Genomic DNA, 17,653 nt, shown 5'->3' with positions numbered 1-17,653 from the left:
ATAATATTAACAGTTTAGGATAAATTCTTCAACTTCTAACTTCTTTAGAAGCACCCACTTCAATACAAAATGCATGCTAAGTTCAAAGCATTCTTGCCTAATTATTAAAATAGAGTTCCTTAAAAATATAATTGACATCTCATAAACTGCTTATTATCCCCATTTGCTACATAACACTCCTGCTTTTTTAAAAGTGCTTCAATAACTTAAACTTTCTAAGGCAGATGTACTGTTTTCCAAATTACTAAGGTTTTACTGTACTTGAAAATTCACAAGTTAATCATAACCCCATAATTTGTGACATTATTTAGTTCTAATCTCAAAATATATAATTTTATGATTTTTAAATCATGTGAAATATTAATTCTAAGCTATAAAAAATTATTTAAATTAAATTCATTTTCAGTTATCTTGATTTTACTGTAGTATTAAAGCAAGAGATGCTAGGATTGCATGTTGAAAATTATAAAGAGTTCTCAAAATGAAAATATTTTCTGGAAAGAGAGGTGTACTGAAAAATATAGCAATGTCAATTTGGTGAGTAAAGCATATGACAATTCCGTTTGCTTGTCAAGTTACAGTAGTGTATTCTGACTGATCCTGTCAATTTCTACTTCATACATACACATATATAAATTACTAACAGAGGAGTTAAAATGAAGTATTTTATATATTTTATCAAAGGGGATCTTAATAGCTATAATATGTTAATATGAGTACTTACTGGATGTATATCAATATTCTAGCTCATATAATTATGATAATCAGAACTTCCACAATAATTAGTAGAAAGCACAGCAGTCTGGGGAAGAGCTATATATAGCTGAGAGTTGCAAAAATAAATTGAAGAAAATAACAAGTTCATTTTTTCCCATTATAAGACTTTAATGTATAAAGTATTTGAAATGATTATCAGCAAAAGGAGATCCATTTGAGTTGTTTCTCAGTCTTTGGGGAGGCCAAAACAGTAAAATTTCAACTCTCCATAATTGATGAAAAGAAATAAATTTTTGGCAACTCTGAAATATCATAGGGAAAGATCTAGCCTTAAAAAAATAGAACAAAAAATTGGAAATTACATAGGCTTCATAATGAATGAAATTTATAATTGTTCTATGGAAAGCTGTTAAATATATATGGCAAGTCAACATGTGTAAGATAAAAAGGTATGATTTTATACAGAGAGTTTAAAACATTGTGAATTAAGGACAGACAGCCTTCAAAGCAGTCTGAATCCCAGCTTTGCCACTTCCTGTATAAGCGATCTCAGGCAAGTCACCAACCTCTCTGTGCCCCAGTTTCTACATCTTTATTATGTAGATTATAATAGAACCTGGGCTTCCTTGATGGCTCAGTGGTAAAGAATCTTCCTTCCAGTGCAAAAGATGTGAGTTCAATCCCTGGGTCATGATATAGGAGTCCCCTGGAGAAGGAAATGGCAACCCATTCAGTATTCTTGCCTGGGAAATCCCATGGACAAAGAAGCCTCTATAGTCCATGAGGTTGCAATAGAGTTCAGTACGATTTAGTAACCAAACAGCAAGTATAATATTACCTGTTACATGGGATTAAAGTCTTAGTCATTCAGTCGTGTCTGACTCTTTGTGACCCCCATAGACTGTAGACTGTCAGGCGCTCCTCTGTCCATGGGGATTCTCCAGGCAAGAATACTGAAGTGGGTTGCCATTTCCTTCTCGAGGGGATCTTTCTGACCCAGGGATCAAACCCAGGTCTCCTGCATTGCAGGGAGACTCCTTACTGTCTGAGCCACCCAGGGAAGTCACATAGGATTAAGACAAGAATTAAATGAGTAATTACGACAATGCATGGCTCATATAAATGCTACATAAGTTAGTTGTTATTATCTTTAATATATTTAGTCATTATACCTTTAATCCATGTCCCAATAAATGAGTTCACTGAACTACATAAAATTGTCAAGATTTAATAAAAGTTAAATTTTTAATTATATAATGTTGGCAGGATTTTGTGAATGATACAGGAAGACAACTTTCTGACTAGATGTGAATGGAAAAGTAAAAATGAACCAGGCCAGAAGAAAAGGCTGGTTCAGATTTAAGGATGATGGCCTGGTCAAAGTTTATTTTCACTTTGCTTCTTTATCAAATCAGCAAATTTAAGCCAAAAAAGAATATAGTACAAATAATACAAAATATACCAAGGATACACGATGGCCATAAATATATGATCCCTAACGTCTCCTTTTTCTTTGTGGAGGCATAACGCCCACAAGTCAGTTGGTCTCAGACATCTTTTGTTGTGTAAAGACTGTGTCAATTCAGAGGAACCCAGAAACAGGGGCTGATTGCTTTTTAAGAATATTTTAGGGAGCTGCAGGTTATGAAATGGAACATCAGTACAGGGCATCTTCCTGTTATGGTGAAAGAAGGTCTTGCTGCTCACGTTTCCTTTTTTCACATAATATTTCTTGCTAAAGTTATAAATTCTGCTTTAGCTTTTCATGTAGTAGTCCTGCGGAAAGGGAAGAATTAAAACTAGCTCTGAAAGTCTGGGATACAGAAAAAAATGATGGTATTGATGAATGAATGAAATAGTCCATGGGTAGAGTTAATTTGAGGGGTTCAGAAATATATCCTTATCCTACCATTTTTTAGAATACAGCAAATTTATGGCTGGAAGAAACCTCAGAGCCTAATAAATCCATTCACCTCATTTTGTGAATGAGGAGCCTAAGCTCCATCCCTCTGGAAAGACTGAGTGATTCACCCAAAGTCACAGAGGCATTGGCTGACCAGGATCAGAAGTCAAGTCTATTGATTCCTTGTCAGTGATGTTTAGAGTTAAATGCTGTTTTATTACAGAACAACATTTTCAAACGTGTTGTTATATGTGGTACATAAAATTATTTTTAATGGATCAAGATATCCCACTTCCTTACTGTGCTATTTAACCGTGTTTGTTTTAGGCTAGATCATAATATAAAATGGTAAGGCTTCACGTGAGCTAGAGCATGTGGATATATTAACTCCACAGTCTGCCCGTAGATATGAAAGCCATGTGACTCTGCTCCCTGCGGTTTCTCACAAGAGAAGAAATCGCATGATCCAGATGTTTCCTTTACTAACTAAATTTCAATGTGAATTTCTTCCCAAGGGTTGGTTTTTCTCTTTCACTCCTTTTTGATCATGTAGATCTTAAGGAGAATGGCAATCAGGATCTTTATTATTGAAGAAACCATAAAAAGATAACATAAGAACTCTAACCATTTTATGTGTTAAAATAAAGAAGACTCCTTAGGATAGAAAGGTATCATTTTAAAATGTGTTAAAGGACACGTGAGAGTCCAGAATTACTTTTGTGTGCTTTCTTTTGATCACATAAGGTTTCGTTAGTTTTATTGCTTTACTGTAATCTCTTCTGGCAGTGCTTGTGATATTTTCATGTTTTATTATAGTCACGGTTCTTAGAAATTTTTAACTCAACTGTTTTCATTTGCCTATGGCTGAAATTTGACCTACAGATATTTGGCTTAGATATAATTCATCAAACATAACTCATCTTTAAAAGGCAATAATTAATATTATATCAGGTGCTAATACTTGTCTGAAATATTAAACAGTGGCCTTAGAAAGCATCACTACGAACAAAGCTAGTGGAGGTGATGGAATTTCAGTTGAGCTGTTTCAAATCCTGAAAGATGATGCTGTGAAAGTGCTGCACTCAATATGCCAGCACATTTGGAAAACTCAGCAGTGGCCACAGGACTGGAAAAGGTCAGTTTTCATTCCAATTCCAAAGAAAGGCAATGCCAAAGAATGCTCAAACTACTGCACAATTGCACTCATCTCACACGCTAGTAAAGTAATGCTCAAAATTCTCCAAGCCAGGCTTCAGCAATATGTGAACTGTGAACTTCCAGATGTTCAAGCTGGTTTTAGAAAAGGCAGAGGAACCAGAGATAAAAATTGCCAACATCCACTGGATCATGGAAAAAGCAAGAGAGTTCCAGAAAAACATCTATTTCTGCTTTATTGACTATGCCAAAGCCTTTGACTGTGTGGATCACAAGAAACTGTGGAAAATTCTGACAGAGATGGGAATACGAGACCACCTAACCTGCCTTTTGAGAAATCTGTATGCAGGTCAGGAAGCAACAGTTAGAACTGGGCATGGAACAAGAGACTGGTTCCAAATAGGAAAAGGAGTACATCAAGGCTGTATATTGTCACCCTGCTTATTTAACTTCTATGCAGAGTACATCATGAGAAGTGCTGGACTGGAAGAAACACAAGCTGGAATCAAGATTGCTGGGAGAAATATCAATAACCTCAGATATGCAGATGACACCACCCTTATGGCAGAAAGTGAAGAGGAGCTAAAAAGCCTCTTGATGAAAGTGAAAGTGGAGAGTGAAAAAGTTGGCTTAAAGCTCAACATTCAGAAAACGAAGATCATGGCATCAAGTCCCATCACTTCATGGGAAATAGATGGGGAAACAGTAGAAACAGTGTCAGACTTTATTTTTTTGGGCTCCAAAATCACTGCAGATGGTGATAGCAGCCATGAAATTAAAAGACGCTTACTCCTTGGAAGAAAAGTTATGACCAACCTAGATAGCATATTCAAAAGCAGAGACATTACTTTGCCGACTAAGGTCCGTCTAGTCAAGGCTATGGTTTTTCCTGTGGTCATGTATGGCTGTGAGAGTTGGACTGTGAAGAAGGCTGAGCGCTGAAGAATTGATGCTTTTGAACTGTGGTGTTGGAGAAGAGTCTTGAGAGTCCCTTGGAATGCAAGGAGATCCAACCAGTCCATTCTGAAAGAGATCAGCCCTGGGATTTCTTTGGAAGGAATGATGCTAAAGCTGAAACTCCAGTACTTTGGCCACCTCATGCAAAGACTTGACTCATTGGAAAAGACTCTGATGCTGGGAGGGATTTGGGGCAGGAGGAGAAGGGGACGACAGAGGATGAGATGGCTGAATGGCATCATGGACTCTATGGACGTGAGTCTGAGTGAACTCCGGGAGACGGTGATGGACAGGGAGGCCTGGCATACTGCGATTCATGGGGTCGCAAAGAGTCGGACATGACTGAGCGACTGAACTGAACTGAACTGAAACAGTTCTTTTAATCTTATATATAAAGTGATCAGAAACATTACCGGAAAATGAACATTTATAAAGTGTTATTGAATGGAAATTTCAAAAACAAAGTTATTGTACTTGAAAAAGTTATCATCCCACCTTTAGTTAATCATAGATTAGAGTAAGGGACTTCACTCATTGTGTAAAGTTACCGTTGTGTCCCTAATGACAATTTGTAGGAACATAAAGTGAAAGTGAGCTCAGTCAGTCAGTCGTGTCTGACTCTTTGCAGCCCCATGGACTGTAGCTTACCAGGCTCCTCCATCCATGGGATTTTCCAGGCAAGAGTATTGGAGTGGATTGCCATTTCCTTCTCCGGGGGATCTTCCTGACCCAGGGATCGAACCTGGGCCTCCTACATTGTAGGCAGACGCTTTACCGTCTGAGCCACCAGGAAAGTCTCATAAACAGAACATACACAGGAACATAAACAGAATATAAACGTGTATCTCTTGATCTATAACTTCATAACTCTTTCCTTTTTCCCCTTAAAATTTTTTTTAAAGGTAATTCTATCTTTCTGAAGTACCACTCAAGTATTTCCCAAATTATATTGATCCCTCAATAGTTGACCTTCCTACTGTTGAGGTCATAGTTTTCTTTTACTTAGAATGTAGCTAAGAAAGCTGTGGTACATATATACAATGGAGTATTACTCAGCCGTAAAAAAGAATTCATTTGAATCAGTTCTGATGAGATGGATGAAACTGGAGCCGATTATACAGAGTGAAGTAAGCCAGAAAGAAAAACACCAATACAGTATACTAACACATATATATGGAATTTAGGAAGATGGCAATGACGACCCTGTATGCAAGACAGGAAAAAAGACACAGATGTGTATAACGGACTTTTGGACTCAGAGGGAGAGGGAGAGGGTGGGATGATTTGGGAGAATGGCATTCTAACATGTATACTATCATGTAAGAATTGAATCGCCAGTCTATGTCTGACGCAGGATACAGCATGCTTGGGGCTGGTGCATGGGGATGACCCAGAGAGATGTTATGGGGAGGGAGGTGGGAGGGGGGTTCATGTTTGGGAACGCATTTAAGAATTAAAGATTTTAAAATTAAAAAATAAATAAATAAAATCTAATCTAAAAAAAAAAAAAAAAAAAGAATGTAGCAGCGGGTTTTTCTACTGGCCCCTTTCTTACCATCTTATTATGAGAGGAAGAGACTGTTCAGTCACTCTCTCTCTGCTCCTTCTTGCACAGTGTCAGACACAGTGTATGCCCACCACAGACTACACGTGAGGAAATGGGAAGTTTGGTGTCTGCTCATACTCCTTCATTGCTTGTTTCTTTCTCATCCCAGTCCCCTTTGTCATCCCAGTCCCCACAGTCATCATTGCCATCCTAACAGGAAGACTTCTAAACCCAGGCTTTAGAGTGTCACCTGCCTGTGCTCTCCCTCCTTTATGTATTTCTCACGTTGGTCCTATTCATTCAGGTTAATTTCCTCATTAGTTACCGTTTGCCTATCAAGTTTTCGTTTATCCAGTCACACAGCATCTTGAGCATCACTGCCTCTGTAAAGGTGACTCTCGGTTCTCTCGTTCTTCATCACCTCGACACCTTAGCATGCATATGGAAGCATCACGCCTGTCTGTCGTATGACATCCCGAACCCTCCTCATTCTGGTACCGCATCATTGTTATCAGAGGGCATTCCTCTCTAATGTCATTCCTTTATAAAGAAAGTCTTCGTATATGTTAACTTTTCCACTAAGATTAAATAGGGCAAATCATGCAACCACGTAGATGGGAATCCTTCAGAATCCTGGTCACCAACCTCATTTGAAAGATTAATGTGTTTCAGAACATTATAGTTTTATTCCAGAGCTGATTTCAGTGAAGGACAGAGCATACATATTCAATGCTGAAATCATACAAAACAACAGATTTTCTTTTAACAAGCATTTGTAAGCACAAATACAACAAAACAATACAAAAATTTTGATGAAATGGTCATAGTCAAGAGATCCTGAGGAATTAAGTAAGGTTTGAATCAGATTTTGAAAAAATGATAATTATGAATGGCAGGAGAGAAGTGTTAAGATTGGGAGATATTTCAAATGAAGACATACAGAAAATGTAAAATAGGAGATTGTATACCTCCTGAGAGCAAGACTAATTTTTTTTAACCATTTTCCTAATTATGTATAAAATGATAATTACTTGTTGTAAAACAAAGGAAAATGCTAAATATGGAGAAGAAAATAAAAATCAACCATAGTCTATTCTGTCGTCTAAGGATAACCATTTTAACATTTTGACTAATATCATTTCTATATTCTACAATGTTTTATATGCAGTAACCAATTGATTTCTCAACAAACCAGCAATCTCAAGTTTTAAAACCAGACAGGTCTGGATTCAAACCCTACCGCTAACACTGGGTAAGTATGTAACATGGATCTCTTTGGGTTCCCTCCCCATAAATGAGGATAATAACTATTTTTAGAGTTACTATGAAGATTAAAGAAGGTGATATAAATAAAGTCCCTTGTATGTAGTAGATATACAGTATAGTATATCTGTACAGTAAATGTATAGCAAATTATATTACTAGTTTGCTATTATATTTAAGCTAAAAGTTAACACATATTTTCTTTAGTTTTATGTGGAATCTGAAGTAATGAGTCTTTACAATACTGGCAAATTGGAGCAACTCTGAACAGAGTATTTATAATTTGTTTTATTAAAGAGAAGCTGACTACAAACAAAACATTTACCAAGTCTGAGTTCTCTACAAGAACCATCAGCCGTTCAAGTCTTTCCATTACAAAAGTGGAATTTTCTTTTCTTGGCAACACTTTTTGAATAACTCATCATCTGAAAAATTGATTACCGAAAAAGATTTTAAAATATACAAATATATAAACTGAATTCATTGGTAGTAATATTGGCTGTTGGATTTAAAAATGACTGTTGGGAGCTTCCCAGGTGGCTTAGTGGTAACGAACCCACCTGCCAATGCAGGAGACACAGGAAATGCAGGTTTGATCCTGGGTTGGGAAGATTCCCTGGAGTAGGAGATAGCAACCCACTCCAGTATTCTTTCCTGGAAAATTATATGGACAGAGGAGCTTGGTGGATTATAGCCCATGGGGTCACAAAGAGTTGGAGATGGCTGAGTGACTGGGCACACAAGCACACACATTCTGGTAATAGTTGAGCTACTAGGAAGATAGGAAGATATCAAACTCATTGGTATATGGAAATATTGAGGTTTTGTTGTCCTAAAGCATAGCTTCTGGTGGACATAGCATTACCTACCACTTAGCTTATAGTTTTGGGGATTTTTTTTTTTTGCCTGATTTCAAATTAATGTTAATTATGGCACATTATATACCTATAATATAATTTGTTTTCAAATAAAAATTAAACCTTTCACTGCAAAATATTTTAAGATAGGAGAATCCAAGTGTATGAGGATTTTTTTATATTTTAAAATGGTATATCCATGGTTATTCTGTATTTGGAACTAATTGAGTTTCAAATGATAAGTCTTGTGATGCTATGGACTGCTATATTGAAATGTTTTTGGTAAATGTTTTTCTCTTAAATTCTCTGAAGAAAAATAAAAGCTTTATTCCAAAACTACTTCTCTGAAGTGCAGGATAAGAACCTATGAGAAATCTTTAGCTGTTTCATTGTATGAGAAGAAATTACTTGTATTTATTAATAATTAAAATTTCAAAGCAGCTACCCTTGCTCACAGTGGTCTCTGAGGCTTCACGGTATACTCTGCAGCTCTTGGTTACAATGAGAAGCGGATGCTCAGGCAGTCTGTTTCTTTTCAGTTTTCAAACCATAGAGGTGTGAAAATTGGGTCACATCTCATGAAATTTCAATAACAAAACAGTCTACCCAGATTAATAATAATCCTACTTCTTCTACTGCTATATCTTGCCTATAAATCAGAATTTAAATTTTGGGGTTAGTATCACAACTTGAGGGGTTTTTTTTTTTTTTTCTTTCATTTTGGGGAAACTGACATTTTTTATTCTTATTCCTCAGGATGGATTGGGGAGATGAATATCCCCACAATTCTTTTGACCTACATTGTTTGTTAAATTCATTTCCTGGAGACTTGGAGTTTAAGCAGATCTTCAGTGACATTGATGAAAAGATAGAACAAAATGCTATAAGGTAAATATTGTTAATTTTAAAACAAGTTGGTTTCATGTTTCATTTATAAGAACTACATTTAGTGTTTCCTGCTCTTAAGAAAATTTTAGGATTTAATTATCATTAACTTTCCTCAAAAAATTAATTAGACCTTTCCCTCTAGGATATAAGATGATTTTTCTTATCTGATCACTACTTTAAACAAGGCTAAAAAAAGGCTAAAAATACAGGCACTGCCTTCAAATAGATAAAGTTTGTTGAACTACTGTTGTTGGGGAGGAAGAAATTTTCCTCTACCCTTCTAGGTTCTTTGCATAGTCTAATAATTAAACTGAAATGAGACAGATGAACAGGAAAGACAAAAGTGTAATATCCTGTATTCATGGGAGAGACTCAGAAAAACTGAGTAGATGGCCAAAGTGGCCAAAGTCCTCATCTTAAATACCATTCTCAGCTAAAGATGAAAGAGGTTGTTGAGGGTGGGGAGAATCAAGCATGGAAAGTTACCAGGAAAAGCATCATGAACAAGGGTGAGGTTGTTGCGCAGGCTTAAGTCAGTGCCTTTTCCACTGATAAGAGATTCGGTCATCCTCCTCTGCCTGGTACAGTGAAGGCGATACCTTTACAAATGGAGACTTTTTCCTTATGAATGTGAATGTTTCTAACAGAAGGGTAACTCCTACTTGGTTTTCAGATTATTTACTTTATGTGTTTCTTAGAAAACAGACAGCTTGGTATAATTTAATCTGCCAAAGAGGCATATTTTAGGGTGGCAAATTTTAGTCTCCTCAGTTCTGTTCAGTTCAGTTGCTCAGTCATGTCCGACTCTGCGACCCCATGGACTGCAGCACGCCAGGCCTCCCCGTGCATCACCAACTCCCAGAGCTTATTCAACTCATGTCCATCGTGTCAGTGATGCCATCCAACCATCTCATCCTTTATCGTCCCCTTCTCCTCCTACCTTCACTCTTTCCCAGCATCAAGGTCTTTTCAAATGAATCAGTTCTTTGCATCAGGTGGCCAAAGTATCCCAGTTTCAGCTTCAGCATCAGTCCTTCCAGTGAATATTCATGACTGATTTCCTTTAGAATGGACTGGTTGGATTTTCTTGCAGTCCAAGGGACTCTCAGGTCCGTGTAGTCATAGCTGTGGTTTTTCCAGTAGTCATGTGTGGATGTGTGAATCTGAGCCAACTCTGGGAGATGGTGAAGGGCAGGAAAGCCTGGAGTGCTGCAGTCCATAGGGTCCCAAAAAGTCAGACACGACTTAGCAACTGAACAACAGCAATGCTGTTCATGATTTCTTAGAGCTTGCCAGTATTGACGGCCTGCATTTTCATTAATATGTTTAAACATTATCATTTGATAGATAAGCATGGATATTAAAATTTTAAAATTAGATATTCAAAAAATGGTGGTGTAGAGTCATGGATTGCTTGAATTGCTGAAAGCAGAACATTAAATAATTTTTATGTAATGTTTGTCATATTAAGTCTCCTCACTTAATTGGGAGGCTAGCCAGTCCATCTATGTGAAGTTAGTCTTTATCACCTACTCCAAAATCAGTGTTACTGAATGCTGGAGGAGGGACTTCCCTGGTGGTCCATTGGTTAGCAACCTGCCTGCCAATGCAGGGGACACAGGTTCAATCACTGATCTGGGAACTAAGACCCCACATGCCTTGTGGCAGGGAGGCCAGTGCACCACAAGTACTGAGCCAGTATACTCCAGAGCCTGTGAGCTGCAGCCACTAAAGCCCGTGTACTCTAGAGCCAGTGCTCCCCAAGAGGAGTCACCAGAACAAGAACCCCATGTACTTCAACTAGAGAGTAGCCTCCACTTAACCGCAACTAGAGAAAGCCCGTGTGCAGCAACGGAGAGCCCTGTGCTCTGCATCAAAGACCCAGCACAGCCAAAGATAAATGAATTACTTAAAAATAAACAAACAAACACTGGGGGAAGCAGGAACAGCTAAGCAAATTTCCACTAGTACATATTCTCTGATATAAAGGACTTTGTCTTCATATGTATTTGTGGACCCTAGGATCAGTTCTGGAGAAGGCGATGGCACCCCACTCGAGTACTCTTGCCTGGAAAATCCCATGGATGGAGGAGCCTGGTGGGCTGCAGTCCATGGGGTCGCGAAGAGTTGGACACGACTGGGCGACTTCACTTTCACTCTTCACTTTCATGCATTGGAGAAGGAAATGGCAACCCACTCCAGTGTTCTTGCCTGGAGAATCCCAGGGATGGGGGAGCTTGGTGGGCTGCCATCCATGAGGTCGCACAGAGTCGGACACGACTGAAGTGACTTAGCAGCAGCAGTAGCAGCAGCAGGGTCAGTTCATTCAGTGCAGTCCTTTTGACCAAAGATTCTAATAATTCACCGCATGTTGAAACCATGTAACTCAGATTCGGACTTGAACCCATGGTCTTTTAATTAGAATCACTCACCTGGTGTCTGGACTTACTTGTCTCAGGGCGGAAGGAGGAATTCAATGACAGGCAAAGTGATAGGCAAGAAAGTAGGCTTATTAATATAGGACACTTGTTGAGAGAGTCATTTCCTAGGCAGGTTGATAAGAAGTCTAGGGGTTCCCAAGGAGAGAGGGGTCTGGAGGAAGAAAGGACAAACTTTTTTCCTTCTCTACATTCCTTAGGATTATATAGCAACATTGTATTATGCCTGAGGACAGTCTCTGGATTAAACCTTCTGGCTAATTCCGTTATCTTAAAATGTAAATTATGGGAGTAGGTTTGATGAGGTCTTTACAACCTCCAGACATTCTTTTGATTTACTGGAGAATATATAACTCCATTGCTAACACTAGCAAGGGGGCACTCTTTCTGCCCATTCTGATGCCTATGTCAGAAGCTTTCTCTATCTCCTTTACACTTTAATAAAACTTTATTACACAAAAGCTCTGAGTGATCAAGCCTCATCTCTGGTCCCGGATTGAATTCTTCTCCTCCGGGGGCCAAGAATCCTGGCATCGTGATTCAGCAACAACCTTTCATTGTGAGAGATGCAAGCGGGCAGGCTCTACCCTGAGGATTAAATGGGCTACATTTGTATAATCAAAGAAAAGTAGGGGAGGGGAGAAGGCTGCCTTTTCCCTTGTTCTTCTAGTAAACATCAGAAGTACCTCACCTTTGTATCAGGTGGGAGAATGTTTGACCCTATGAGGTCAAACTAACTGTCATAGCAATTAGTTAAACCAGCAGAAGGATGGTAACATATCCTAAAATATGTAGAATCATCTCAGGTTTCTGTATCATGAGAGTCTTCTACTTTGGAATGTTGTCCTTCCTTTAAGTTCTTGTCCTTGGTCCTAAGTATCTTTTATCTTGCTGAACTCAACCAGCAGAATGCAGGCCTCTAATTTTGTTTCTTTCACTTAATGACCTGGGGCATATCATGTGCTTTTATTTATCATTTTACAGTTAAGCAAGCCTGCTTCATGTACAACATTCTGATAGGTTTCTTAAGCAATCGTTAACCTGCAGTGATCTCCCAAAGTCCTCTTGGTTTTCCTCTCTATCTGTAATCCCCTCCTGGGACTTCCACAACTACCAGTGTAACTATCCTACTCTGTCCCTATCTGTGTAGGTTACAAATAGGCAAACCACAGTAAAAGTGTCTATTATCAAATGATGAATAGTGTTTCCTTTTTAAAAATTTAAAGTATAGTTATGTACTGTCAAAGAAACTGAACCGAGCAAGTGAAATTTTCCTGCAGTTTTTTCCTCATGTTTAATTTGAGAATACAGTTAACTTTTTATCATAACAATGGGCATAAATAACAAATTCAAAAAATAGCCTATACTCCAAAATTTTTTTATAAAAAGCAAAAAAGTATCATATTGCTGAAGAATTAAAATTAAAATCTTCTCCCATTCTGGGAATCCTCTCCACAAAGGCTGAAGAGAAGGAAAACTCTTCTGTCAGGCTTTAAATAAAAATGTCAGAAACATCCCAGGTGATCTGCTAAGAGATTGCAAAAGCAGAAAGGAATCACAGCCCTTTATATAGGCTAGTAGGTGCACCCATTTGGAGAAGGCAGTGGCACCCCCCCACTCCAGCACTCTTGCCTGGAAAATCCCATGGACGGAGGAGCCTGGGGGGCTGCAGTCCATGGGGTCTCTAAGAGTTGGACATGACTGAGCGACTTCACTTTCACTTTTCACTTTCATGCATTGGAGGAGGAAATGGCAACCCACTCCAGGGTTCTTGCCTGGAGAAACCGAGGGATGGCAGAGCCTGGTGGGCTGCCGTCTGTGGGGTCGCACAGAGTTGGACATGGCTGAAGTGAGTTAGCAGCAGCAGCAGCAGGTACACCCATTACATATAATACATATTTTCATGAGAAACAATATCTGTTGTAGGAAAAAATGGGGTGCAGGAGGATGGTCATGTCCCCGGTCCCCAGAGAGTTCCAGGTCCTTGGGACAGCCCGCCAAGTGAGGATCCTTGGCTTCGTGTAGGAAAGAATTCAAGAGTGAGCCGTAGTAAAGTGAAAGCAGGTTTGTTTAGAGAGATAGACCCTCCATAGGCAGCCTGGGGTCTCTCAGAAGGCATAAGCAGCCTTGATACATGAGGTAGTTCACTTTTACGGGCTGGATAATTTCTTAGGCTAATGAGTGGGAGGATCATTACAGGTATTTTGGGGAAGGGGCAGATATTTCCAAGTATTGGGCCATCACCCACTTTTTGGTCTCTACGGTCACCTCGGAACTGCCCATGGGTGAATCTTTCAGTGTATGCTTGTATATTACAATAAACACATAAGGAGGCTCAAGGTCTACTGGAGTCGAACCTTCCACCATCTCGGGCCTAGCAGTTTCTAGCAGGTCTTTGTGGTCCCCTGTTTCTCTGAATGGTTGTTATCATTCTTGTAATGGTTGTGCCCTGCCTCCTTCCTTCCTGTTTCATAACCAGCCTTCAAATAGAATTGACAGCACAGTTCTTCACACGTGGTTCATCCTAACTTCACCATGGTTAAAAAGCACCTGTGTAAGCTAGTTGGCATCATCCTGAAGAGAAGCAAACTTCTCATGTCTTTATGATAAGAAACAGTTTTGCAAATTGAATCAAGGCACCCACTGACATTAGGCTGCTCCTTTTCACAGACACAGGGAGATAGTTATCTCCTTTGGTGTTTGTGTTTTGAAAGGATGGCTCCTAGTTTTTTGAGAAAGACAGCCCTGGCTGAGAAAGCTGACAAAAGATCTATCTAGTCTTCCAAGGGATACATTTCAGAGAGATGAAAAAGTACTTACATTTGCAGTTTCTAAGGTAAATAAGAAAAAGAAGGAGAGGGAAACCTTTCCCCTTATTTTCAACAGGGAGAATTAGCTTCTTATTTTTAATTTGTAACTACCATTAATTTATATGTATATACATACATACCCATATAAGTATATATATCTTAAAAGAAAAAGCATAATATATAATTTTTAAAAAAGCGTGTATATGTGACCTAATCACACTATAGAGAATATGTCTTATAATTTATATTATATATGTGAATATAAAATCATTGTATTAAACTTCAGTATAATTATGTATTTATCTAATTTATGTATTCCATATTATATATGTGTATATTGATTGATACAGTTTCTCACCCAAAGGAACTTACAAATGAAATGAGTATGAGCTTAAATAGATTAACAAGTCACTTATCCTTATTCTAGAGAATTTTTTTTCAGCAACTGATATTAAGAAAACGTTTTAAATTGAAGTACAGTTGATTTACAACATTGTGATAGTTTCAGGAATATGGCAAAGTGATTCAGTTATACATATATCGAGAGAGATGATTCTATTAAAACAAAATTTAAATATTTTCTAAAAAGTGACTTTCTTTGTTCATAATGGCCTTGCAGCTGCATCAGAACAAATCGCTGAGGGACTTCCCTTGTGGTCCAGTGGTTAAGACTACACTTCCACCTCAAGAGGCGTGGGTTCCATCCCTGGTCAGAGAACCAAGATCCCACCTGCCGCAGGGCATGGCCAAAAAAAAAAAAGACAAAAATAAGAGATTAGAAACAAAACCAAGTCACTGAGCTCTGATGCTTTTATCACAGACAGTTTCATTTTTATTTGCTAAACCATCTACAGTTATTTCCTGTCCTACCTGGTCAATAAGAAATCATATTGAGAAGTAAAACAATGATTAAAATATTGTACTTTGCCATCATAAATTGTCATTTAGGTCCAAATTCAGATGTTAGTATTAAAAAGAAAATATGACATGGAGTATAAGGATATAATTTTTAAATTAAAAATATTTTATTGCCCATATATTAAAACAAACCTAGAGCAAAACCACCTCAAGTGACCATTGATCTTCATGGGGGATAAAATAAGGGAGAGCTGTACGTGCCGTGTGCTACATTTAGAATCGAGTCTATTTTTCATCAAATTCAATTATGTTTTTATTATACTCTAGAGAATAAACATAATAGTATAGGGTGTATATATTTTTAAAAAATAAAATACTGAATAATAACCACGTTTCAGAAGAGTGTAAATCATTTATGCACTCATTTATTGCCTCCTAACAGAATAGCTTTTAGAAAATTGTATGTCATGACGAATCAGTTATGCCACACTTACATTGCAGTAGTTGAATTACCCTTGGCATTTTTGTATTCTAACAGTTCTATTTATCTTTCAATGGTGTACACTGAATAAGTAATGAACATCCATATGATATGGCTTTTCCCAGTACTTTTAAAGAAGAAAACATTAGTAATTCATTTTTAAATATGGTATTTTTCCTTACTCTTGAATTTTTAAAGTTGTGTTTCTAGCAGTGACCCTGAATTCTAAGTGTGAATTCCTTCCCTCTTCTTAATATCATCAGGTTTTATGAGCCACAGGGTGTTTTGCTTCCCAAAGCAGTGATTCACCAGAATGGACTAGAATGCCCAGAGGTCACTGAACCTTCACCTGCCCTTCAAGAGAGGCTGTCATTCTCCCAGACCATTTTCACTTTCACATCCTTATTTGCATTCAAGTCAGAGCTAGGTGACTCTTAGATCTGACAGTGGAAATCAGTGACGGTGAATCACTTGCTTCTAACACATATCAGCGTTGGTAGCAGGAAGGTAAATAACCTGCCAAAGAGGGATACTGTGAATGCTGTATCCACAGACTCACCCCAGTAACTAAAAACCACACGTAGCACTAACATCTTTTTTGAGCTGAACAGAACTCTAATAAGTTATTAATAATAATAATTTAGCTTAACACAATATTGAGGTATAGAAGTTATCTTGGGCTTACAATACATTTAATTTTGATTTTTCCCCTCTTAATGTTCAGTTGATAGATAGATCATTAAGAGTTTCTTTTGCCTTTCTGTTTCTTAACTATAGACAATATTTGTGTGTACCTCAGGATGTAAGTTTTGCTGGCACTGTGCAGGATTACTCCCCTCCTCCCCTTTTTTTAAATCTGAGAAAGAACAAGAAGTACTCCTGTGGATAATATCATTGGTCTTGATCCAGGAGAGGTAGGGTCAGAGTGGTAGGGAAGGGTGTTAACTTTATATTGTGGCAGAACACTGGATAGATGGGTTCTATAAATTTAACCATGCTCTCTGTTTCAAGGTGGCATATTAGACCATTTTCTTCTCATCGTGATCTGTCACCATTAGCTCCATTATTTGAAGTCTAGGATGTTCCAACTTCTTTCTCCAGAGTCCTGTATTGTATGCCCTCAAAGCTTTCATTAGACTTCTGCTTCAGGAGACTGAGATAAGTAGCGTAAAATGTGGGATCAGTAGCTCTATCAGATGATCATTAAGAGATTCTTTCAGGTAATGCATGCATTTTAGGTGTTCAACAGGTTTTAAAAGTATAATCTTTATTTTTAGGTGAGTTAGCTTTACTTACTTTTAGCCAAACAGGCCTAAGACAATAAAGAATCACCGTTTAGGATATTCCAATAAGAAATATTATTGTATTATCTTTCCGTGGGAAATAAGGAAAAGGAAGTGTCTTCCTGTCTATAAGCTGTTTTCATAACAAAAGTGTGAATAATATTGTACTAAAAATGCAGACTTGATTAGGAGGTTGAGCCAGCAATAGTAGGCCACTATTCCACAGGGAGGGTCAGAGTTAATGGTCGAGGGGGAAGTAACCCCCATCCCTGAGATGCCAACCAGAGGTGCCCGGTGAAGCCAGCTCAGCTATGAGGACAAGCACAGGGGAGGGAAAGCTAGAAGGAGACTGGGCCCTGGTAAGGAGATGTAGCTTGTGTGGCTGGCCCCTCTTTCCTGCCAATGACTAATGCCTTGAGAGCTAACTCAGCCCCAACAGCTTTCCCTGGAAAAGGGCCTCGTCAAGGATTTAGCAAAGTAAACACCTTGTCTTAAAA

The 17,653-nt window shown here is 38.2% G+C and overlaps 1 protein-coding gene and 1 non-coding gene across 9 annotated transcripts in view; one reads left to right on the top strand and one right to left on the bottom strand.

The window, feature by feature from the left end:
- KIAA0825 (KIAA0825 ortholog) overlaps positions 1-17,653 on the top strand; it is a 400,677-nt gene that overhangs the window by 18,404 nt on the left and 364,620 nt on the right. For 5 of the 8 annotated variants that reach the window (XM_060416005.1, XM_060416007.1, XM_060416006.1 and 2 more), the window contains exon 2: positions 9,155-9,286. In XM_060416005.1, coding sequence (XP_060271988.1) covers positions 9,156-9,286 — 131 coding nt within the window. In that variant the 5' untranslated portion in view covers position 9,155. Of the gene's footprint in view, positions 1-7,446; positions 7,531-9,154; positions 9,287-17,653 lie in introns of all 8 variants that reach the window. The other 3 variants (XM_012178948.4, XM_060416009.1, XM_042250757.2) reach the window with 1 other exon arrangement.
- TRNAC-ACA (transfer RNA cysteine (anticodon ACA)) lies at positions 5,453-5,525 on the bottom strand. Its single transcript has one exon. It is a non-coding gene; the product is annotated as a tRNA-Cys (tRNA).

This window comes from Ovis aries, chromosome 5 (genome assembly GCF_016772045.2).
Source record: "Ovis aries strain OAR_USU_Benz2616 breed Rambouillet chromosome 5, ARS-UI_Ramb_v3.0, whole genome shotgun sequence".
Lineage (NCBI taxonomy): Eukaryota > Metazoa > Chordata > Mammalia > Artiodactyla > Bovidae > Ovis > Ovis aries.
This window is presented reverse-complemented; position numbering and strand designations above follow the sequence as displayed.